This window comes from Carcharodon carcharias, chromosome 1 (genome assembly GCF_017639515.1).
Source record: "Carcharodon carcharias isolate sCarCar2 chromosome 1, sCarCar2.pri, whole genome shotgun sequence".
Lineage (NCBI taxonomy): Eukaryota > Metazoa > Chordata > Chondrichthyes > Lamniformes > Lamnidae > Carcharodon > Carcharodon carcharias.
Window position 1 is genome coordinate 86,862,602 of NC_054467.1, and position 26,400 is coordinate 86,889,001.

At 43.6% G+C, this 26,400-nt stretch overlaps 1 protein-coding gene across 1 annotated transcript in view; it reads right to left on the reverse strand.

Annotated features, from left to right (window-relative positions):
- Positions 1-26,400, reverse strand: part of LOC121284649 (protein ZGRF1-like) — a 127,774-nt gene that overhangs the window by 22,365 nt on the left and 79,009 nt on the right. Inside the window, exons 23-27 of the mRNA XM_041200211.1 lie at positions 25,919-26,042; positions 24,130-24,306; positions 22,787-22,921; positions 11,818-12,082; positions 9,389-9,546 (exon numbers count right to left, since the gene is read on the reverse strand). Coding sequence (XP_041056145.1) covers positions 9,389-9,546; positions 11,818-12,082; positions 22,787-22,921; positions 24,130-24,306; positions 25,919-26,042 — 859 coding nt within the window. The remainder of the gene's footprint in view (positions 1-9,388; positions 9,547-11,817; positions 12,083-22,786; positions 22,922-24,129; positions 24,307-25,918; positions 26,043-26,400) is intronic.

Genomic DNA, 26,400 nt, shown 5'->3' on the forward strand with positions numbered 1-26,400 from the left:
AGGAAAGACTTCATTAACTTGGGCTTGAAAGAAGACAACTAAGAAGTGATCTTATTGAACTATTATAACAGCTAATGGTACAGAAAGATTAGCTTGGAAACTGTCTGGCCTGAATTGTGACAGTAGAGCAAATTCAAATATTGTAAAAGGCAAACTGAAGACTTATATCACAACATTAGCCTTTGTCAAAAAATGATCACTTTTTGATAGAATACTGCGTTAAAACTGAGTAACACAGAAATGGGTGTAGCGAATATTAATCTTTATAAAACATCCGTAATTGTGATAGTGATGTAATTTTTTTAAAAATTGAGATAAATGTTACGTTTGTAAATTTGTCATTTGCTCTAAATGTGCCAGGTTCAGTTCTCAAAGAAACCTATTAATCCTAGCAAGTAGCCTTGGCTATTATGTTGTCGTAAACAATTAGAAACTTATAAATTGTAATGTTGTCTTAAACAATTAGAAACTTATAAATTGACATTAAGCTACTCTTGGTAGTAAATGGAAAGAAATTTCCCTCTCCCACATTGATTATTGCATTTAAACAATACAATTTTATAATCCATAACAAATTAGCTTACCATGAATGGCAAATCAAACAGTCAAATCAGAATACATTTCCAATAGTTTTCTTTTAATTGCCTTAACAGGAATGCAACCTTTATCATACAAATTACCATGTAAAGTCATCAAAAATATATTGAACTGCAAAATGGCAACTAGCAAAAGAAAATACATATTGAAACCCCTGATTCACAAAAACAGAATTGTCTTTGTTAAGGAAGTAAATAAACAGTATGGACTATGGGGAAAATCTTACTGTTTTCAGTCTCTGGTGCAATGGTGGAACAATTTACAGCTCATGAACTGGATTAGTGGGCCACCCAGTTGCTCTTTATCAGAGCAAACCAATTAAGAGCCTGTTTTCAGGGTGCCCAACTAATTAGGGAGAGCGGGCAGATGATGTAGTAATTCTGTCAGAGGAAGGACTTCTGTTTAAAGGGACCATGGCGTGTTTCAGAAAAACTCAGCAGCACTTGGATTTTTCAGTCTGCAGCACACACAGGAATGGAGAGAAGACTGGGAAGACTCTCTCACTCTTACCTGGAGGTCCAGCTGAAGGGCTGCAGTGAGGTAAGCTCTCCCGAGGACCGGAGAAGCAGGACAACCTGTCCAATCAAGAAAGTGTGAATAGAAGTAGCCGAAGAGGTCTGCAGCTGGAGTACTGCATGTTCCCTCCAACCTGGAGATCAAGGAATCAGGATCAAGGGGAGGAAAGATGAATGTTTTAACACTCTGACATGCTCAGCATTTTCCTGCACAGCAAGCCTCAGGTCAACACATTTTGCAGCTCTACTCATTCCTCTTGCTGAAGGCATCTCACATCCCCATCTGAGCAGCCAACAATCACATTTTCCCTCAGCCTATTGCCCTCATGCCCCATGCCTCACAGCAACCCTGCACAAATGCCATCCTTCTCTCCTCTGCATACAAGCCATTACCAGTACTCACACATGCTTGCTTTCTCTCCTTGCAGGAGTAGACAGCTCGCATCTTGCTGAAAGGCAGAGACACAGGGCAGAGGAGGAAGCAGCAGCAGTTTGAGCCGTGAGTAACAGGGCCCTTGTCAGTTACTATGAACGTGTGCCCACCTGATTCACTGGGAAGGAGGTCTAGTTCCATGAAGATGCAGGTATCAGCAGTGACTTGCTGCGAGAGCTCAAGTCTCCTGAGGCAGTGGTGCTCAGACATGTCAAGAGAGCTGGTCTTCTGCCCGTAAGCACTGTGTTGGGGGCTTGCTCCCTTCCAGGTGGGTCTCATTATCCATCCCTTTTGTTCCGCGGTGGGGCATGGGGCTGAGGAGAAGGAAGCTGGTGCTTCTGCTGGTGTTGTTCCTGGTTCTGCTGGAGATGTTGCGGTTGTTGTGCCCCTGCCCTTCAGCTTCAGCACAGGTGGATGGTGGAACTGCATAGCCTGTTCATGTGCCGCTCTAAAGGCTGGCAGCGGGGAACAGCAGCTGAAGGTGAATGAAGTGCAAGACAGGTAAAGTGCCTTCAGAGCAGTTGGCAATCACCTACCGAAGTCTCTGCACTCTCTGACAGAAGGAATGCTTTGAGCAGCAGTCTCTCAATGGTCATGGTTGCAGCTGTTCAGTGTAACTGATCAAAGCATTCACAGTTTGTCAATTTCACTGAGGAGGTCCTTCGCACTGTGCAGTTGCCCGTTCCAACCTGCTGTGTCACAGACACAGTGTGAAACTCCTGTGCTGCTGGGAAAGGAGGAATCTATGTGCAAAATTGCTCTTAATTACTTTTTTAAGTACTGCAGCCATGGGGGTTGGCAGGAGAGGGGGGTGGGTTCCCCTGCTGTATTCCCAACCTGCCCCTGAGAAAGACAAAAGGGGGTGGGATCACATCAGGATTCCAACCCAATATCATTTTCTGCAGTGTTCCTGGTCACCCCATTTCCTGAACTCACCTTCACTGGCCTGGGAAAATGCCGCACTATAGGTGGAATTTTACGGCCCCCACCATGGCGGGGCAGGGACAGAGCCAGAAAACGCAGCAAGCCATTCAAAGCTCGACGGGACCGGAAGATCCCACTGGCGGGAGGGGCCGTAAAATTCCGCCCTATACTTTTGAAAGTTTCAATTCCTCAAGCCCCTAGTCACACAGACGTTAGGTGTTTGGATACTAGAAATTTACATGATGGAGGAATGAACGTGTGGAAATGTTTTAGCTATGAATAAAAGATGCACTAAAAAAAAGAGTTCAACCACCAAGAACAAAGAGTAAATGGAGCAGGAACCCAGCCTGTTGGATTCACTCAATAAACAGTTTTCACTGAAATTTTGAAGTAGTTGAAGATTTTGAGATTGCTGGCATGTTACAGATTGGGATGTTCCAGCCCATCCACTGATAGGCTTGCAGTATTGAATACTGTCCAAAGTGCACATACCTCCATTTGATACAGTGCATGTGGAGGTTCGATTTCCCAAGGAAAACCATGACATAAGACTCGATAGCACAATTTGAAGGCCCAACTAATTCTAGAATATTCTTTGAAAAGACAGTAATCAAAGTTTAAGTAATACTGTGTGGAATAAGGTATTCCATGGTGATCAACAACCAGCATATTTTGATTGGCTATACCTATATCTAACCACAGATCCCTGGGCTAAATACAGCCCGCACCACAGGCCAGAATCTTCGGGTTGGCGAGCGGGGCCTTTGCCACTCGCCGACACATAGAATGAAGCATGTCATGGCACGTCATTCAAATCTTCAGTTCAGTGGCATGCACCGGAGTCAGCTGCGCGCCTGCCGAACTATCAAAGGCCTATTAAGGCCATTTAAATACCAATTAAAATAATTTTAATTAATTAAAATAACTGAGCTGCCCGTTCAACCTTAAGGTTGGCGGTCAGGCGAAGAACCCAGGCGGCCTGCACATTTATCATGAAACCTCATCCACAGATGGGATGAGGTTTCATGAAGGCTTTTAAACTTTGAAGAAAATTTTTAAATAAAATTCATAGACATGCCCCAGCTCATGTGACACTGTCACATGAGGGGACATGGCTTAAAAATTTTATTTTTCCTTTACTTAAATTTAAAAAAAATCAAACTGATCTCTCTGAGACAACTCTGTGCCTCAAGGAGATTTCTGTGCTCTTTTGCGCGCGTGCCCATCCAACCCTCACCGACAGGGATTGGGCGGGCATGCGAGCGAAAGAGCGCAGAAAGGGAAAACCTAAGCTTTATTTGATAGAGGTGTTCAAAATCATGAGAGGCCTGGAAAAAGTAGATGGGGAGAAATTGTTACCATTGGCAGAAGGGTCAAGAACCAGAGGACACCAATCTAAAGTAATTGGCGAAAGAAGCAACAATAGCATGAGGAAAAAATAAGTTGTTCGGATCAGGAATATACTGTCTGAGAGTGTGATGGAGGAAGATTCAATCAAAGCCTTCAAAAGAGCATTAGATTATTATCTGAACCAAAAATATTTTCATGGGTGCGGGAAATAGTCAGGGGCGTGAGACTAGGTGAGTTGCTCATGGACAAAATGGGTCAAGCTGCCTCCCATTGTGCTGCAATCATTCTGTGATTCTATGTGCACCAATGAAAAATTACCATGGATTTATGACATTTTTCTACGCCAAAGCACCAACTAAAAATATAGTCAGCACAGCACTGTATCTGTATTTGTATTTAAATACAGGCATAGACCTCATTTAAAATCATCTGGTGCCAATTCATCAATTAATCAATGTATAGAATGGTTGGAAACACTTACAATTTCTTATGAGCTCCTTCCCATATCTATAATTTCCTCCAGCCTCACAACCCTCCAATGCATATGCATTCATCTAATTCTGATCTTTTCAACCTTCTGCCCAATTTTAATTGCTCCAAACTTCAGCTGACTAGGTCCTAAGGTCTGGAGATCAGTCCCCAAACCTCTCCACTTCTCTATCTCACTTTCCTCCTTTTTGATGCTCCTTAAAAGCTACCACTCCCACCCAGCTTTTCGCCATCTTGGTAGGAAGCAGAGTAATGGTTTATGGGTGTTTTTGCGATTGAAAGGCTGTTACCAGTGGGGTTCCACAGGGCTCAGTATTCGATCCCTTGCTTTTTGTAATTTATATGAATGACTTGGACTCAAAAGTAGGGCGCATGGTAAAGAAGTTTGCAGGTGATACAAAACTTGGCCATGTTGTTGACAGTGAGGAGGAAAGCTTTAGACAGCAGGAAGATATCAAAGATCTTGTCAGCTGGGCAGAAAATTGAGAAATGGAATTCAACTTGGAGAAGTGTGGACTAATGCATTATGGGAGGTGCAACACGGAAATACACAATAAAGGGAAATGAGTAATGTGAAGGTACAGAGGGACCTGGAAATGTATGTCCACAGAACATTAAAGGTAACAAGTCAGGTTGATAAGGTAGTTAAGAAGGCATATGGCATGCTTTCCTTTAATAGTCATGGTACAGAATACAAAAGCAGGGAGGTTATGCTAGAGCTGTATACAACACTAGTTAGACCACGGCTTAAGAACCATGTACAGTTCTGATCACCTCATTACAGGAAACGTGATCGAACTGGAGATGCTGCAGAGAAGATTTACGAGGATGTTGCCAGGACTAGAAAATTTTAGCAATGAGGAAAGATTGGATAGGCTGGGGCTGTTGTCCTTGGAACAGACGAGATTGAGGCATGACTTAACTGAAGTGTATAAAATTAAGAGGAGCCTAAAGAGAGTAAATTACCTTGGCAGAGGGGTCAAAAATCAGAAGGTACAGATTTAAAGTAATTGACAGAAGGATTAGAAAGGAGATGAGAACACATTTTTTTCACCCAGAAGGTGGTAGAGACCTGGGACTCACTGCCTGAAAAGTTGGTGGGTGCAGAAACTCTCCATATATTTAAAAAAAAACTTGGATGTCGACTTGAAGAGCCGTGACCTGTAGGGTTACAAACCAAGCGCAAGAAGGTGGGATGAGGGTGGGTGTTTTTTCTCAACTGGCCAAATGACCTCGGAAATTTTCTATGGCCAGAATTTTTCCCTCGTTGGATGGGAAGCGGACCCGGACCGCGATTTCACACTAGCGGGCCAATTACTGCCTTTCCAGCATGAAATGTGCACAGCAGCGCTCAGCGCTACCTGTGTGGCGTGGGTAGTGGGGGGGAAGGAGGGCGAGCGCGCAACTTCATGCTTGCGTGCGGGTGGGCACTGGAAAGGATCCCTGAGGCACAGAGCTGCTTCAGGGAGATGAAGAGTTCATGGATTAAAAATAAACAATTTTAAATTGTTAAAAAATATGTCCCATCATGTGACTCTGTCACATGAGCAGGGACATGGCCTTAATGAAATGTTAAAATTTATATTTTATTTTTAATTGCTGTTGGAAACCTCATCACACCCGTGGATGGAGGTTTCCTAAAAGTGCAAAGTCGCTCGGCCTTTCTGCCTGCCTGCTTAAGATTGGACGGGCAGTGAAAAATAACATTTAATTAAACCTTCAATGGCCTTAATAGGCCTTTCAATTGTCAGTGGGTGCGCTGCCAACTCCCGTGCACACCCGCCAGCCGAAATATCACGCTTTTTATGTCCATTTGGGTTAGGCGCACCCCCACCCGACAAGCATTATATTCTGGCCTGTAATCCTATGAACTGTCCTAATATTGCCTCATGTGGCTCAGTGTCAAATGTTGCTTTATAACATTCCTGTGAAACACCTTAGGATATTTCATTCTGTTAAAGGTGCCATATAAGTACAAGTTGTTGAAGCTGTTGTATATCATTTGCTGTTCTTAAGATAAGTTTTTGGAGATTCTGTTATCAGCAGAGGGTGTATGGATTTATAATCAAGCACAGACCCATTTTGTAGAGCACCATACTTGGCCATCTTTTGCAGAGTAGTCAGAAGTCGTCTCTTTTTGTTTCACTAAATGCAGCACACCAAACAACTTCCGATATACTTGTTCTGAATGCAAAATCCTCAGAGCCACTTCAAATGTTGCACAAGATAAAAAAAATGTCAACGAGATACATTTTAAAATAGCCTAATTGTTTCTTTTTTACCATCAGAGTATTTCAAAATAGGATAGAATTAAATACCCCTGTACAATTGGTTGGTATCTTATATTGCAAAACTGGAAGGAAGCCCGTTGACTTTTGACAGCTTGCAGTGCCACCACTAGGAATGTAATGAAACTGCAGCTCTTTCTGTAAACCAAATCCCTTCTTCAATGTGAAATACCTGGATATTTAAAGAATTTCATTACCTGATTTAAACAGCAGGCAATGACAACACAGAAGAGAGTCAGGAAATTTATCAAAAATCTATAACATTGCTTCATCATCAAAAAGAACCAACTTACATTTCTACCGCATTCCTCACATTTAGAAAATCAACTTTCTATGCTTTGATAAGTGGAACAAAGTGGATACCAAGCAGGAAAAACATGGTAACAAAAGATAAGGGTTAAGACCAAAGGTTTGGTGGATGAAGAGGAGTTTTAAGAGGCATTTGAAAACAGGGGAGGGAGGTAGGAACATAGGAACAGAAATAGCCCCTCAAGCCTGTTTCACCATTCAGTAAAATCATGGCAGATCTGCAACTTAGCTCCATGTACCTGCCTTTTCCCCATATCCCTCAATACCCTTGGCTAACAAAAATCTATCAATCTCCGTTTCATAATTAACAATTGATCTAGGATCAATTGCTGTTTGCGGAAGAGAGTTCTAAACTTCTACCACCTTTTGCATGAAGAAGTGTTTCCAAATTTCACTCTTGAAAAACCTGGCTCTAATATTTAGAATATGCTCCTTGGTCCTAAACTCCTCAAACAGTAGAAATAGTTTCTCTATCTACCCTTCCTTCTCTTCTTAATACCTTGAAAACTTCAATCAAATTGTCCCTTAACCTTTTAAATTCCAGAGAATTTGTTTGTGTAACCTCTCCTCATAATTTAACCCTTGAGTCCAGGTACCATTCTGGTAAATCTACGCTGCACTGCTTCAAGGCCAGTAAAACCTTCATAAGGTGTGGTGCCCAAAACTGAACACAGTATCCAGGTGTGGTCCAACCAGGGATTTGTATAGCTGAAGCACAACTTCAATCCCTTTGTACTTTAGTCCTCCAGATATAAATGTCAGCATTCTTTTAGCCTTTTGATTATTTTCTGTAGCTGTTCATGACATTTTAATGACCTGTGCACCTGAACATACAAGTCTTTTTGGACCTCCGCTGTTTCTAGCTTTTCACCATTTGACATCACCTTAGCATCAAGGCAGCATTTGACCATATATGGCATCAAGGAGGCCGAGCAATACTGTATTCAATGGGAATAAGAGGAACACTCTCCCCAGAGTCATACCTAGCACCAAGGAAGATGGTTGTGGTTGCTGGGAGCCAATCATGTCAGCTCCAGGACATCGCTGCAGGAGTTACTGTGGGTAGTGTTCCAGGCTGAATCATCTTCAGCTGCTTCACCAATGACCTTCTCTCCATCATAAGGTCATAAGTGGGAATATTTGCAGATGAGCTTTTAAAATTCATTTGCAGGATATGCACGTCACTGGCTTGGCCAGCATTTATTGTCCATTCTTAATTGCCCTTGAGAAAGTGGTGGTGAGCTACCTTCCTGAACCGCCACAGTTTCTGTGGTGTTGATCCACCCACTGTGTTGTTAGGGAGGGAGCTCCAGGATTTTGACCCAGCGACAGTGAAGGAACAGCAATATGTTTCCAAGTCAGGATGGTAGGTGGCTTGGAAGTGATCTTCCAGGTGGTGGTGTTCCCATACATCTGCTGCCCTTGACCTTCTAGGTGGTAGGAGTCGTGGGTTTGGAAGGTGCTGTCTAAGGAGCTTTGGTGAGTTTCTACAGTGCATTTTGCAGATGGTATACACTGCTGCCACTGTTCGTCGGTGTGGAGGGAGTGAACATTTGTAGAAAGGGTGCCAATAAAGCAGGCTGTATTGTCCTGAGTGGTGTTAAACTTCTTGAATGTTGTTGGAGCTGCACTCATCCAGGTAAGTGGGGAATATTCCATCACACTCATGGCTTGTGCAAATCCTGGATATTGCACGATGTCCAGCACTGTTCACGACTCCTAGATACTGACACAGTCCATGTCCAAATGCAGCAAACCTGGACAATATCCAGGCTTGGGCTGACAAGTGGCAAGTAACATTTGTGCCACACAAGTGCCAGGAATGACATTACCAACAAAAGAGAATCTAACCATCGCCTCATGACATTTAATGACATTACCATGAATTTTCTACTGTCAACATCCTGGGGGGGTTACCATTGACCAGAAACTGAACTGGACCAGCCATATGAGTACTGTGGCTACAAGAGCAGGTCGATTGTTTGATTGTTGTAAAAACCCATCTGGTTCACTAACGTCCTTTAGGGAAGGAAATCTGCTGTCCTTACCCAGCCTGGCCTACATGTGACTCCAGACCCACAGCAATGTGGTTGACTCTTAAATGCCCTCTGAACTAGGGCAATTAGGGATGGGTAATAAATGTTGGCTTGGTCAGCGACACCCACATACCATGAATGAATTAAAAAAAAGTCAGAGGCTAGGAATCCTGCAGTGAGTAACTCACCTCATGACTCCCCAAAGCCTGTCCATTTCTGAATTCAGAGTTGCATCTCAAACATACCAATTGAAAATATAGGTTATGACTGTTGTTTAAAATTTCCCTCTGGGATTTTAAATACCTCAGCCTTTACCAACTGCTGTGTCATAACACTTCTCTAAGCAACACTCATTGTGACAGAATAACAACGAGGAGCTTCAGAAAGGAATTCAGTCACTGGCCAATTCATCAGAAAAATGTAATGACATTACAGTAAATTACTTACTTTGTTGTCCTCTTCAGGAAGGTTAGACTTGCTTCTGGTGTTTGGAGTGTTTTGGCCTGTTTGACCCTTTTCTGCCAACTTCTGGTCACTATGAAATTTCATGATCTTTTCCAGTTCTGGCTCACACTGACATGCATGTTTCAAGCCATTTTCTCTCACTGGGAACAAATACATATTTCACTAATATCAGTTACCCGTCTGCACAGATCAGGATTTCCTTCTTTGAAAATATTGTTTTGATTCAAGAACTTGTAAAATTACCTCATTTTATTCCATAATAACAAATGATTACAGATATTTTCTGAGAAGAAATATCACACCATTTGCAGAGATTTTTACTTTTATACAGAACTCTGATTAAGAACAAATATTTTGTACACCCTAAGCTACAGGGGACATGATTAACAGGATTCCACAATGAACATAAGAAGCAGTGCAATTCACAAATATATCTTGTACATAAAAAGGCAAAACAAAAAAATTGTCCCACAATACTTCTATTGATGAACTTCAACTTGTTAATGTTACAATAGAGAGAAAAAGTGATCCTGTCAGTGCTGCATTAGAACCATGGCTGCTCTATAATGTGACATTAGCCTATTTGAATATTTTAGTAGCGCTGACCAGCTGACAACAACAGGCTTAAAAACAGTAAAACAAAATAGACAAGGTGATCCTGAAATTCCTTGAGAGTTTTGGTGGCCCCAGCTATAACTTTGGTAGAGACCAATTGAACCCTTAAGAAAAATTCATCAACAGCTGTTTCTCCAAGGATTCTGCCAGTCTCCCAACTAAGTTACAGCAGGAAGTCAGAAAAACCTGTGCAGAATTTTGCAGCATTTCAGGAGGTGGTAAGTTTAGGTGATGCTGAGATTGGATTTTAAAAGCCTTAAGGATATTAGATGGGAGAAAAGGCTGAGGGTGGTAAGGAGGTCCATGGTTTTGAGATCTGGGAAAGAATGAGCTTATGTCAGAGGCTATGTGAAGTCTATATAACTCTGGGGGGTGGCGAGAGTGGGGGGCATACAGAGAAGTAACATGCAGCCTGAAGCATTTGAACCTCAGAAGGAACAGAGGGGTCCATGATCACAATAGCATTGAAAAAGTACAACATGGGAAGGAAAGCCATGATTGTGAACGGTTGGAGATTCTTTTTGAGGAAATAAGATATAAAGTAGAGGGGAGGTTTTCAGAGGCCCCTGCCACTGTTGGACCTAGCACACATCAATTGTTCATCAGAAAATCACGGCAAGTGTTGTCTATGGTTTTCAAACCATTAATGAATTTCAATAAACAATGAAAAGCTGGATGACAAATATATTTTTAAGATTTCAATTAAAGCCTTTGATAAATGGTAACAGAAAAGCTGCAACTTAAAGTTAAAGCATTGTGCATTCACAGAATGGACAAGAAACTGGAAGGTTAGGATACAGTGGGTATACGTTAGGAAGTGATATCAAGGCCGGGGGAAGGAATTTGTGGATTGCCCTGGCAATCTTGGTTGAGGACTTCACTGTTGTGTTTTAACCAGTTGGATTAAGGAGCTCAATGCAAACTCATTAAATTCACATATAATACCAAACTAGGAGGGGCGCTTTAATTCTAGAAGGTTGCTTCAGAGCTTAAAAAATGGATTCAATAAAATATGTATCGGCAAGTTCAGTGGTGGATTAACTTTAATATAGGCAGGGCTTCCCAAACTGTGGGTCACGACCCCCAGTGGGGTCGCAAGACGAGATTTTAGAATTGTGAGCTCCAAGGCAGCAATTGCTGCCGCAGCGCTACGAGGGCCCTTTAAGTCCTCATGTTTATTTTAATGGTGGGCCTGGCCTAACTGACTGATCTTTGAGGCCTGCTCCAAAAAAAAGGGAAAGGGTAGATTTTTTTTAAAAAACCCTGCAGTTTAAACACTTTGTTCTCAAAAATCTCTCCCCCCTTAACTCTCACAGCTCAACCCCCCACCCGTCTCTCACTCTGGGACCAGGGCAACTTTCAAGCCTCAAAACAGGGTCACAGTGGAAAAAGATTTGGGAAGCACTGATACAGACAAAGTAAAAGCACCACACACAAGAATACTTTGTGAATTAAGATAAACAGTATTATCTGAATGGATTACCGAGGCAGTAGCTATAGTTAAGGGAAATTCCCCAACACGGCAGGTTGGCCTCAGTATAAAGGGCCCGGTCACAAGCAATTTTCCCTCTGCGGAGGTGGGATCAAGACGGGCCCATCAATCCCGGAAGAAGAGCAGAAGCAACCATGGGAGTGGACAAAAGCCAAAGTGGGCTAGTTAGAGGACTCACCTCAGTTCTCTGGAGCATCATCCCAGTTATCTTAAAAGTTGTTATGCCCTCTAGCCCACACCCCTCACACTCCCACCCGCTCCCCATGCCACCTCCGTGCCCCCTTGCCACATCCATGCATCTTACCTTCACAGTGATGAATAACTCTTTTCCACAGTCTGTTGTTTCTAAGGCAGGTCAGACTGCCTACTATCAGCAAATGTCTTTTCCCTCTGGTAAGTGCAACGTTCATCCGCTTCTCAGAATCTATAAACCCAACTTGACGAGTTCTCACACAAGACAATATAATAATCTCCTTCTCTGCTCCCTGGAAAGCATCCACTGTTGAAACCTGAACAGCTTTAATCTCGGCTAGGTCACATTGAGCAGCATGGTTAAGTAATCCACATAACTGTGAGCATTCAAAAAATAAAAAAAATTATGAACGAGTGCTTCTTTCATTGATATAGGCATTATTGTGCACAACTTCTTGCAAAGAATACATGCTTTCATGAAACAAACCTTTAAAACAAACAGAAACACATGCACTGAAACAAGCAAAGACGGTTGAGAGATGATAAAACCCTATTTCCAATGTCCATAATATTAACATTTAATGTTGATAGCTAAAAACCATTTTCTAAAAATCAAAATGTTCAGGGGAAGAAATGTGAAAAGTTTGCACATTCATTGCACTGATGCCACAAGAAATCCACAGGAGGAAATACAAAAAAATTACAATTATCACAAAAATAATAATCACATCCAACGATCCCTGTAATCATTTTTCTGTTGTGTGTGGCCTATTCATTAACGCGCACTTGGCCTTTAAATATTTTTGCGTGGCCATGCAGGGACATTAAAGGGTTGATTTGTACTGGGCTTGTGTGGGAACTTAAAAGTTACTGCACGGCTGTGGAGCTTAGAGGGAACATTGCTCACATCTTTCATGCAAAATATCATGCACAGTTATGCATGTTAATTGGCCAGAAATAAAACTCAGAAACAGAACTTAAAATCTAAAAGAGAACTAGGGTCTTCTGATTGCTCAATGGGTAAGTTGCATTTCCGACTCAGAGTCATGGGGGAGGCTAAATCTGATAGCACCCAAAAACAGGCAAGGGATCACAATGAATCACAATGGATCACACCTGTGCCCTTTTGATATAATGCAGGTAGCACAGCATCTTCGTGCTCATTGTTTTGATTTTTTGTATGCAGTCAGTACTAACCGTTAATTGTATGCACATACCAGCAGGGGGCTGAAAATCTTAACTTGCTGGCACCACTTAAAACTAGCCTGCGTCTCTTAAAGGATAAATGCAATATAGATGGAGAAGTTGCTGGGAGTCCACTGTGAGCTGAATCAGGCCTTAGACTGACAAACATAACGGTTAACCATGAAAGAGAATGGGCACAAAAATAAAAACAAAAAAACTGCGGATGCTGGAAATCCAAAACAAAGTTCTGTTGAAGGGTCATGAGGACTCGAAACGTCAACTCTTTTCTTCTCCACCGATGCTGCCAGACCTGCTGAGTTTTTCCAGGTAATTGTTTTTGTTAAAGAGAATGGGCACCCTTGGTTTTCTGAAGTTCCATTGAAGGTCTTGGTGGAGGAGGTGGAAAGGAGGAGATATCCTGTATCCACAGGAGGCCAGTTGGCCCTCCACACTATGGTGAGAAGGCAGTGAGAACAGATAACCACAAATGTCAATGCCCCCCAAGGACCTGGATGATGTATTACAAAAAGTGCAATGACCTTACAAAAGTGGTCAAGCTCAGTTAACACGTATTCAAACGCAATATCCAACCAACTGCATCACTAGCCTCAGGCTCAAATCGCTACACTCCTATCAATAACCTATGAACAATCTCTATAAATCAGAACCATTCATATGCTACACTGCATCCTCACACATTTACAACTGCTGCAAGCCACATACCCACATCTCAGTTTGCACATGCTACAAGCTTTTCAACAAAGTCTGCCATATCATCCAAGTACATTGCACCACACTCACTGATGTATTTCCCTCTCTCTTGCATGAGACTGCGGCATACAATTGGAGGCAACAGGAATTAACCAAGGGAAGAGGCATGCCCCCTACATGCTCTAACCCCATGGCTGACCATTACTAGAAAGGCCATGGCTGAGGCCATTGCCACCAGCAGGGATGAATCCATTGAAGATCATGGTACCCTCATCCTAATCATTCTTCTCACATCCCATAATCTCTTCTGATCTACAAGCTGCAGATGATGTAGTAATGCACCTTTTACTTCTTCCTTCCCTTCACCACAACCTTACCTATCTGCCTTTTCTTTCAGATACTCAAGAAGTGTAGCCTTCCAGTCACTGAAGGAAGACCAAGGAGTGAGTGATGTTGAAGACACACTGTCACTTGCTCTCAAACTCACAGCCATCAGCTCAGATACTGACATTGCTCATCTCTTACAGGAAAGCATAGAGGTGAGGTCTGCATGTGGTAAGACACAGAGTGGGCTGCAGCCACAACAGGGGCAAGGATAACAAGGGTATTAGGTTGCCAGTGGGTGAGGTAGTATATTGTTCTGTTGCAGAGAACTCAGATGAAGACTTTGATGGGCCAGGCTGCAGAAGAAGGCTGATGGTTGTACACCGGAAAATGCCTAGTTCTTTGGGTCATCTGTCAGAAAAACTGCATCCAATATCAAAGAGGATGGAGGAGTCTAGCATCAACTTGGTACTTTGCGCAGAGTTGGAGCTCATTCTTTGTGAGCATACATTTGGTGGCCAATTTCACCAAGACACTTGTGGATCAAGCATGATGCAGCATCCAACGGCCCATGTCGCCATTTCCATTACTGAACAATCAGCTCCCACCAAAAGACTGAGTGCTGCAGTGGAAGATCAGAATGAAGTCATGTAAGCTGAGCTGCTGCCATCATGGCTGTGGATACCAGTGTTCAAAGGGACATGCAGGAGCTCACAACAGTCCAGCAACCAACCTTCGAACAGGTTTCTAGGTTTGCGTTGGGGCTGTCCCGAGGGAATGGCACTGGCTCCATGTAGTGTAAGCTGGCATCCTTTCTGAATATGACAATATTTTTGCTCGCAATCCTGCCACTCCAGTCCAGGTTGCTGTTGCCCAAGCTGAGATGGTGCAGTCTAAAGCTGGGCTTTGTAAGCTAAGAGCTGCTTGAGGTTGACCTCCAAGGCCATCTGCAGTTTCTCCACTGAAAATCAATAGCCTTCCAGCAGCTAAGGGAATTCACAAGGGTAATTAGTTAATATTTGTATGCAATATGGTATAAATTCATTATAAACTTAGTTTGGAATGTTTATTTTGTGTTGGCTCTTATTTTTGCATTGCGGCCAAGAGGACGATATGATGTTCAGTGACGGGGGAAGCTATGATGAATGGAGAATTGGGGTTGAGGTTACTGATATCGCACCCAAAATAATTCTTCATATGCAGCATTAGACAGAAATGGAATGTCTGGGTTGGTGCTTCCCTTCCTCTTCCACAATCTCCTCTTCCTCCTAGTTCTCCTGTACCTCAGCTTCTCACATGACAGGTGGTGGGAGGAGCTGTTCCCTCATCATGGTAAGGCTGTGCAGCATTTCACCACAGATCTTGAGACCCTCTCAGCTGAGGATGTCGGCCTCCTCTGGAATCATTGGGCAGAATTCTCCCAAAACGAAACGAAGTGCGGTGGCGGGTGGTTTCGGCAGCGTCCAGCCCGCCGTCCGTAATAGCGGCAGCTCAGCTCGATTCTGCACTTGGGAGCCTCATTAATTATGCAGAGGCGCATTTCGCTGCGAATCCCCTGTTGGGTCGGAAATTGATTTGTCCGCCCGCCATCAGCTGGTGGGTTTGAAGGTCCGGGCACCATAGTTAAAGGCCAGTCCAACACACAATCTCTCTCCAGCCCACCAGAGATGTCTGCAATCCATAAGAGAAAGGCTGAGAGCCTCAAGACCAAGTCTGCATCCCGTTTCACCCACCAGGCTCTCCAGGCCTTGGCCAAAGGGGTACAGGAACAAAGGCATGTGCTCTGCCCAATAGGCAGGAAGCACAGCAGCCTCACCTCTCCGGCCTGGAACACCGTAGTAGAGTAGATCAGCGTGGCTGACACCCGGGCCCAAAGTGCCTCCCAGTGCAGGAAGAGGATGAATGATCTCATCCGCTTCTCCAGGATCAGTCATCCTTCAACACCCTCCAATATCAAACTCTCAGCGTTGCATCGTGCACTCAAACAGCTACTCTCTAGAGGGGTTTCATGCAACCATTAGCAGGGAATGCGTATCAACACTCGTTAGCTTACCGAGATGTACACAACACCACCATCCCATCTATCATGTTGTTCACACTCCATCCTCTGGCCCTTCTGGGGAGGGCTCACCACACACAGGGGACATACATCTCACCCAACCTCTGCTCCATCTCGTCTCATCACCTGCCTCTCTTTCTTCTTCATAAAGGCCAAGCTGAGGCACAATAGGCACGAGAGATCGCAGACCTGGGGAAGGGAAGCCGAACATTCTCGCCCTCAGTGAATTTGAAGAGGCTGCAGCCAAGCTGGCTGGGGAAGACAGGTTTCGCTCCTGTGGGGAAGGAGAGATTGGCCCCTCCATCTAACCTACTACAGATCACAGCTCCATCACCTCATCAAATCGTAACGTTCACAGAGTCATGTGAAGTCTTATCTAGCTCATGCTCATTAATTGAAACTCTATTTTCTATTTTCTAGGCACAAGTACATCAAATCCCCAAGCCATTCCAGCACTACCAGAACGAGCCCCCGGACCTCATCAGAGGAGGAAGCTCCAGAGGAACCTTCACAGCACTCACAAGCACCATTTTTCAGCTCAGAGTCACACACATCAGTGGGGCACAGAGGTACATTAGGCTCAGGCTCTCTTTCTGGGGCAAAATTCACTTACACATCTCTACAGCAGTCGGAGGCAGGGACAGCCCATCACTCGGAGGGGTCGAGTCGGATGATGAGGCGGCTGGCAAATCTATTCTGGAGATGCACTGACAGGTGGCAGAACATGAGGCAGAGATTCAGCAGTCACTCAACAGAGTAGAGCAAACGATGGAGGAGTCCGTCTGTATTCTGTCTGATGTCGTGGCTCTGATATGTGAGTGCCTCAAGGTCATCATGGGAAGGCTGGCAACTGCCATGGAGACCTTGGTCCAGCGGGCCTTGCCAGATCTGTGCTCGGCCCTGCACTCGATGGCCACACACCCTGGTAGGCACCATCAGGATGTAGACGACATGGCGATGAGGCACCTTGACCTCCTTCTAGTTGCACCATCTCCTGTAGGAGTCAAGGTGGAGCCCTTGGGCACCCACAGGGAGGATGAGCATCAGACGGACACCCCAGGGGTCTCCTCTCAGGGCGCTCCAAGGCTGTGCAGTCGCTCACAGCCCCCTCAGACCGTGAGCCACATCCACTCCAGCTTCTCAGGCCGCTGAGGATGCTTCTGCCCCAGAGCAGGTGACCCTTATCAGGCTGGGGCCCGTCAGACCAGGGGTCACCAGAGGACATCTGCCAAGGTCATCACAGACATCAGGATGTAGCATCAGCAGGCTGCCTCCGCTTCTGCTGCATATGTCGGGGCTGCACCCAGGCTAGAGTTAGGAAAGTTAAGAAAAACTGATGTCACTTTTGGGTCACAGGTGTGCTAGACATGTAACTAAATTGTACTTTTGTTAATACATTTGATGGTTACATGAATGTTCCTGTCAACTGAAGGCATTGTGATTTTGTACTTTGGAGTTCTCTTATTTTGAGGTTTAACCTTCCTCCCACTCGGTGATAGTGTCCCACTGTCAGATTCACATTCCTGTGATGTCAACCTCAGTTAAACTAGTATCTGCACCCCTTGTGTGATATCAGGGAGGTGTGTTTGAATCTTTATTTGAAGTGTATGATGTAAGTGTTTTTCACCCTCCTTCCTCAAGGAACACCATTGAGTGAGGGCAGCTCATCAGCATTGATAAGCTAGCGGCATGTGTGTCTCCTCGATGGTAGTGGCTGAAGAAACAACATGCACAGGAGAGGGAGATCCCTAGGCATGTCCACATCTCAGTCACAGCAGTGTTTACATCATTAGATGGCAGCAAAGGCTTCAAGTCTTCTCTTGCATTGCTCTTGTTCCTAAGTGGGCTCTCAGTTCCCAGAGTGAGCTCACCCACAGGGCCCCCCGGACCAAAGCAAAGATCATGGCCTGGTGATTCACGAGGCAAGTATGAATGTGGGACTTGTTCTCGCTGCATGTGGGTGGACATCCCCTAAGTTGAAAGAAAATGGCATTGGGGGCGAGGAGAGATGTGGCCATATTCCCGTACTTGTCTTTACTCTTCCTAGAACCTGTCAGCAATTAACATATCACAGGCACATCTCCCACATCTTCCTCCACGGTCATACTGACTCTCAGCAGCCTCCTGAGGTTCCTGGGCCTCCTGATCTTCATCCTCTAATGAGTTCTCATCCTCCTCCAGGTCATTCTCTGGCAGGAAGTCACCTCTTTGCATAGCCAGATTGTGAAGGGTGCAACACACTGCGATGATGCAGGGAACCTTTTGGGAGTGTATTGGAATGAGCCACCTGAGCGGTCCAAGGATCTGAAACACATCTTCAGTAGCTCTGTGGTCTGCTCTATAAGCGAGCATGTGGAGCTGTGAGTAGTGTTGTACCTCTCCTCAGAATGACTCTGAAGGCAACGCATCTGTGTCATCAGCCAGTGTTTCAGTGGGTACCCCTTATCCCCAAGCAGCCCCTCAAAAATCTCAGGCAACTGGGAGTGACTCAAGATGTAGGAGTCTCCCTGGCAACTCCCAGGGTACCGTGCACAAACATGCAGTATGTGTTTCCGGTGATCACATTGATGGAATGGTAGCCCTTGTGGCTTATAAACATTAGGGGCTGCTGCCATGGAGCCCATATAGCCACATAGGTGCCGTCTATTGCACCCTGCACTCTAGGGAAGCCCAAGATAACGGCAAAGCCGGTGAATCTTGCAATCTGGCTATCTTCATCCTGAGCAAACCTGACAATGATAGGTCTTCCTGTAAAAGGCATCTGTGACCTCCTTTACACATCGATTGTTGCAATCTGAGATGCTGCAAAGGTTGCCTGTTGATCCTTGGAAAGAACCAGAGGCCAAGAAATTGAGTGCTGCGGTCACCTTCAAAGCCACTGGCAGGGGATACCCTCCAACTCCACGTGGCGTCAGGTCTTCATGAAGAATGTGGCATATGTGATGTACCAGATCGCAGGACAAGTGCAGACATGCACAGCATTGCCTCTCGCTTATTTGTAAATAGGAGACTCTTGGACGATAAACCCTAGGTCTGGCAAGTCTCCCCCCACCCCCGTTGTCTAGGTCTCTCCTCCTGACCCTCCTAATCATTCTCTGGCTCCACTTGACCATGTCCCTCCTGCTGCAGCTACACGTGGAGTCACCTCCTCTTTTGCATTAGGACCATGACAAAGGCAGCATTGAGCCCTGGGTCCATATCTGCTTTTGCCTTCTCTCTGAAAAGGAAGATTGAGACATTAATGATTCAAGGGGCAAGAAAGCGAAGCTCAGAGGCTGAAACGTATGGAAACTGTAAGTGTCCATAGTTTTTCCTGCCTGACTTGCATGGTGGCTGATGCTGTCTTGTCCCTGAGACACTAGCACACACATCGAGGTGACCAAGATAGCATTGCAGATATGTAACATCTTGAGCCCTGCATGGGATACTAAACTAAGTGAGATGATTGACCCAATCTAGCTCTGCACTCCAATCTCTGATGTGGCATTTAATGACCAATCAGTTGCCCTTGATCAACGAGTGGATGCCTTTGGTCCGTTAGGAGTATCACATCTGGTAAACACATGACAGGTCTTCACTGATGGAATGCCATATATGATACAGCTGTGTCTCCTTCACTGTTGCCTGTATTCCCAAATTCTACATTCCTATGTGTTACTCTTAAGATACAGTGACTGTTACATGAAACCACTGAGTTCTGAGTAACCCTTTACCTGTGCTAATGAAGCCATTGGCTTTCATCGCAAGGAGGTCTTCCTCCTTTCTTTCTAAGCAGACTCCTGCTCACTCTGGCAGCTACAAGGTTAGAGGGCGACTCAAGAAAGATCCCCCTTGTGTTCACCCTTCGCCCTGACTGCCATTCCACAGCCTTCCCTCCCTGTTGCACCCCGCATATTCACCCTTCCTCCCTGGCTGCCATTCCACAGAACTTCCCTCCCAGTTACTCCCCTCAGGTTCGCCCTGCCCTCTCACTGCCATTCCACAGCCTTCCCTCCCCATTGCCACCCTCTTGTTTGTCAGCCTGAACCCTTGCCTCACAACCCGCCCCAGGTTGAAATGCTAGCCTCTGATAGTGAAGGCCTGCATGAGTACCACAGCACAGTGGTGTTCCTTGCAACAATGAAAGCAAACAGAAGGAACATTCCAACCCTACAGCCCCCATAGAGTGGTGTTGTTCGCAACAAGACCAACACAGCACTATGGCAGATATGTTCCACTCACCTCAAAGTTACCAGCGAACTGAAGTCCGACTTGGACATGCCACCCCTTTTCAAATGGGTTCGACACCGACTTACTTTCCCGCTGGTGTGACAGAAGATTGGAAGGCATGACAAGATTCCAGCGAGCAGCTGTTTTAATGAGCATTCAGGACATGCTAATTAATGCAAATGGCGTTCACGCCACTAGTCAGCGGGATAACCGACCTGCCATGGAAACACCGTCGGGAGAATTGTGACCTGTTTTTACAATGCAGGTTTCCGATTTTTTTGCCTCCCACAAAACCCGCTGCAGGCAGGATGGGAGAATTCTGCGCATTGTTTCAGTATGCCAATATTCTGCTCTATTACTTTTCTTGCAGCAGTATGGCTCTCTTTGTATGCTGCTGCGCACATGCAAGTGAGTTATGAACTCACGTGAGTTGAGTCATGAGCCATATCATCAGCCAGTAACCAACCTTTGGTTTGCTATGGTGGAACAATGAACTGCTGCAGAACGAAGGCATCATGACCACTGTCAAGGTACTAGCATTAACCTGCACGATTCTCAGCAAATGGTTACACACCAGCTGTACGTTAAGGGAGTGGAATCTTTTTCAGTTCCACTACATGTCAGAGTTGATGTGCAGTACCTATAAAGCAATGTACATGCAATCAATACCATTCTGCACAAGAGTGGCGGTGGGGGGAGTAGTATGCAAACATTGCACGCCCTTGTACTCATTCAGTCAGCTTGTCTTTTGCAAGGGGGAGCGGAATGAAGTTATCGTCCTTCAAATTAATGGTCCAAGTGACTTTGTGACCTTTCTTATGCAACACTGGACTGAAGACCACAAGATGATACTAATATCACCGGCACTGGACTGGAAGATGCCAGTTGCATGAAAGTTCATAATTCCATCACCTTCACAGCCACAGGCAATAAGGTCCTTGTCCTGCTCTGAGGTTGCATTATAGTTGCAGCAGCTTGCAGATTTCAGTGATGACATTAATAAAGGGCAGACGTCGCTAGCATTGGCCATCTCCTTCTCTGCACCCGTCAGTTACAACATACAAACATATGAACTGAAGGGTCACCTCCGGCTCTCTGGCTCTTCCTCCTGTTCTCTGTTCTCTGCTACTGTAAGGAGGGAAAGAGCAGACCTATAGCTGAGAGCAATGGCATGTATTGTACAAATGTTTGGACAGTGTTTGTTCAGGGTGACTATGAGGGAGAGGCATGACATTGCATAAAAACGAGGGTAAGTGTCAGTGGGGTTGGTCAGATTGGGATGTGAGGAAATGCATTGACAGAGACAGAATGGCATACCTGCAAAGAAAGTTGGTGCAATGTGTAATGTCCTGGAGTAGGCTTGAGAAGACAGGGCTGGGGCGGGGTTGGCATGATATTACAACAGGACCATACTGACCTTTCCTGCCTTCCTTAGGACATTGAACCACTTTTGGCATTGAACTCACAAGCATGATACCATATTCCTGCTGCTGAGCTTTTGGTCAGCCCCAGCCATGCCTTCTGGGTTTCACTGGCAGGCTTCTTCCTCCCATCAAGGAAGAGAATTTCCCTGTGGGACCTTACAGCCCCCCAGCATCATATCCAGGGAGGCATCACGAAAACAAAGCTCAGCCTTTGAATATTGTTATTATCCCCATAGAGGCCGATAAAAAGAGATTCAAACTTCCAGTTGATAGCTGAAAGAATGACATGACATGCATTTTATTCTGTCAATTCATTCTGTTCCCTTCCCAACTTCAGAATCCATCAAATTTCATTTTTCGAATGTCCCTTTAAATACTGGAGCTGAAATTGATTCATACAGGTCATCATCACACTCATGCAAGCTAACTGGTCAGGAAACTGGAAATAATGTTGTAAAAGCGACTGGGTTAAAGGCACTGAGAGATGCATTTTATTTACTTCTGGGTTTCCCATGCACCGCTGAAACCTCCTCCCCACCTCACCCCTGTGTCTTGGGAACTTAAAATCCAACCGTACTGAGGTGATCTTATTAAAACGTATAAGATTCTGAGGGGGCTTGACAGGATAGATGCTCAGAGAATGCTTCCCCTCATAGGGGTGAGTGGGGGTGATGTTCGAATCTACAATTCGGTGGGGGGGGGGGGGCACAGTTTAAAGCTAAGGGGTCTTCCATTTAAGACAGTGATGAGTAGGAATATCTTCTCCCAGAGGGTCATTAGTCTTTGGAATTCTCTTCCCCAGACAGCTGGGTCATTGAATATATTCACTGTTGAGTTAGACAGATTTTTGATCTACAAGGGAGTTAAGGGTAATGGTGGGCAGGCAGGAAAGTGGAGTTAAGCCACAATCAGATCAGCCATGATCTTATTGAATGGTGGAGCAGGCTCGATGGGCTGAATGGCCTACTCTTGCTCCTGTTTCTTATGATTCCTAAAACACTTAGGGCATTCATGTATATTCATGGCTTCTTATATATTTATCTCTGTTAGAAAAATCACAACCAAAAGATAAATTTACCAGGAACAATGCTGCAGAAGATTCATTGGTACAAGTGTAAACATAAAATACAAATTGTAAAAGAAAATGTGAAGAAAAATATCTTAAGCACCTTGTGCATCTGAGATTTGTATAATGTTATCACTCCAATCATAGATCCTTTAATTCCGCTGGCTATCAGGGACTGGATAAGTTTCATAGTGAATGTTGCTTCTTCTACATTATGGCAGCTGCCATCCATGTCCAGCTAGACAAATCAGAACATAAATTACATTATAATGAGATTATACAACATTTATATTCTGTAAACTCCATGTGAATTGTCAGTGCTTATGTCCTCTTTTTGTTTAGTAATATCATGATATATAGCTGGCATGTTACATTGATTTCTTTTAGTATTAAGTACTCATTCCTGGGAAGTAATTAATCGCCCACATATGGATTAACATGACAGCATCCAACTTGTGGAAAAAGTGTTAACACTGTCCCTTCACCACTGCATTCACTAGATGAGCTATGTTCATCTTGCACAGCAGTGAAGGCTTTATTTTAGAATTTTTTGACAGAGGAAACTGAAGAAGTGACCAAATAAACACAAAGTAACCACAAACCCAGGAATTGATGAGGCACCTAGCAATCTAAGTTGGAGAAAATGGAACTTTGATGTGAAAGGTTAACTAGTTTCAAAGAATGAAGAAACTCATAATTTATCCTCATTCCTTTAACCTTCACTGCTTTTCAGTAAAGTTTACCAATATATGACAACAAAGATAAATAACTTCATGGCTCAGTTTAACTTGGCCATTCTGGAGCAATGATATTCAACAGTTCTCAATACCATCAAACCATACAGTCAGAGCCGCGATGCTTAGTAAAGAATAATTCTATGTAACCCCTGTGTATTTAAAGTCGAGAGTAGGATATAACAGGATCTTTACTTTCTTAATAAATTTAAAATGATCAGAACTAAGAACTCCTTTCTCCTACCCATTTGGTCAAACTCTACTTGGTAAGAAATTTACCTAATGTTTTATTTCCAAATATTAAAAAAAGACAAATAAATAAATAAAGAGCATGTGTTGATAAATATCTTTGGTTGCCTATGTTGACGGACAGCAGTGGAAACATCAGCAAAATAACAATTCCACTTCAAAAAGGAAGCAGCTGTGGGTAAAATGTAGAAGCCACATTTTCCTGCAGCAAATAAATACCTCTAACAATATTCAGCAAATGCCACAGATGTAATGTTGGGAATGTCTGGAAGGGGAGGTCTGTTGCTGTAACAGCTCCCAGCAGAACTATCACAGTATCCACTGGTAGTAACAATGTCCATGGTCTTCAGAATGGGGAAAAAAACCGCTTCTGCTTGTATTTGCGTAGCATAAGTCTACTCAAAAAAACTTTGTTCAGTCAATAAAAATCATTAAAATTGCTGTGCCCTTTGTGGGTATTTACCTGGTCACGTCCTTTAACATTATAAAAGCAAAGAGTAGGCAACCAGTCCAACAGAGGATTTAGATTTGAAGCGGAAAGTCCATCTCTAAGATTCCCGTTGTAGAAGAGTTCATTTGTTATAGCACTTATAGTAGGATGGCATCTGTACTGAGTTCTAAGCATAATGGGATCATGGCCCTGGGGGACAAAAAAATCCAGAAGGATTATCAACACAAACAAAAGGCATTCATATGGATGGTTCATAGTTGCTTTCAAAGAAAAGTAAAACATTTCTGTCTGACCAATACTGAATAATAGTTTTACTTTCAGATGTTTGAATGTTAACAAAGAGCTTTTTTTAAAAATGAGCTTGGAAGGAGTACTTACCAAATAAAGTAAGGCAAAGCATGGATATCATTAATGCTGAACCTGTGCACCTTCTAAACAGAGTTCACATATTCCTTTTGTGCTTAATGTGCATTTGGCACAACTAGCATACATTACAAATACAATGTTGGGTGCAGCTGGTGTCGCTGCACAGATTCCACAGCTAAGACAGTTGGCACAGATGGCAGACTACATCGATAAAACTGTGAATCTGAACGGGAGTTGGTGCAGATTGCACAAAAAAACATAATTGGGATTGCAGAGACAATTGGGACAGTTTGCACAGATTGTAACACATGGGCAACTGTAGGACTCACAACTGTACTCATAACTGGTGGAAGTGAGTTTTATCATTTAATACAATAGGTGCAAGGAGCATGCAACTTTCTTTGAGTTATTTTACTAATTATTCATAACTGCAAACTTGATTAACTGGAAAATTTTCTTATGCAATATATTTATCAGAACATGCAGATCAGTGACTTCGGAATACTGTAAAATCCAGGGTAGGAATTGCACTTTCATGTAGGTTTTCATAAGTGGCTGAAGTGAAAAAACTTTACAGTTATAACCAATACACAGGATTTGACGGTATTAAGTTGTTTATGTGGTTCCCTAGCATTCTATAGGTTTTCCTATTTTTTTAAATTAAAATAAAGATCCACATTCTGTATCGTCTTTATTTGTATCATATTTAGGGGGATCTTCGAAAACATTAGTTTGCAAAACTACTTTAAAATATGGAATGATCAAATATGATAGTGATTCTAAGTGGACAATTCAATAATCAAAATACTCAATCAATATTTATAAATAACACGCTGATCAATATGAAACAGTAACCCCTACTACCTTGCCAGTAGCATTATGTTTGCAGTGGGTGGAAAGTACAGCTGCACAGTTCTGACCTGCTGGAGGGTGATTTTACCGCACGGACATCACACGGGTACAACGTAAAACACACCAGCCTCACTATTAAGAAAAAAGTAAAACATTGCTGATGCTGGAAGTTTGAAATAAAAAGGAGTGTTGGAAATACAAAGCAGGCCAGTCAGCATCTGTGAAGGGAACAGAAAAGTAAACATTTTGGGTGCAGACCGTTCTCATAACATCCTAAGAACTGACTTTTCTGTTCTCTCTACGCTTGCTGACTGACCCATCAAGTTCTCAGCATTTTCTGTTCTTGTTTTCACACATACAATGATAGTCGCCTGATCCTGTGGCACGACAGAGAGCTAGGAATGGCAGAGGCTGTATGTTGATAGAAATTAATCATATACTTTGCTGAAATGCTCTCCTCTGAAGGGGTTCATTAAAGTTAAAAAGATTAAGGATGAAATATGCTTTGCTACTTCTTTAACTTGCAGATAGCTACAGTTTACAGCTGTTTCCCTTAAACATGTCATTAAGATAACTGCTGTACCATCAGGCACATTCTGTCAAAGAGAGTTTGTTCTAGGCCAGCGTCATGAGCACTTTCGGAGCCTTGAATTGTAGGTGGCAATTGCTTAGGGTCTCCAACAAGAATCAACTTTTCACATCCAAACCTGCAATGAAAAAGCCAGCTTTAAAAGTTTAAAAGTTTAGAAGTTCAAAATTACTCATACTGTTAATATAATTCTTCTGGTTATTTTTCTCTCCCTGTCCCTGTCAGAGCACTTATATAGGATGGTATCTCTACTAACACATGAACTCTTCTACACTGAAAATCTTATAGATGGACCTTCTGCTTCAAATGTGCATTCATATATGCATAAATATGTTGCATATTTCTAACTCAGACAGTGAAGAAGTTTTGATTCCTAACATCTAATTCATCTACAGCAGGCCAGTTAGCCAAAACTTAGCAGTGGGTAAATTATTGGAAAATATTCTAAGGGACAGTATAAGTCGCCATTTAGAAAG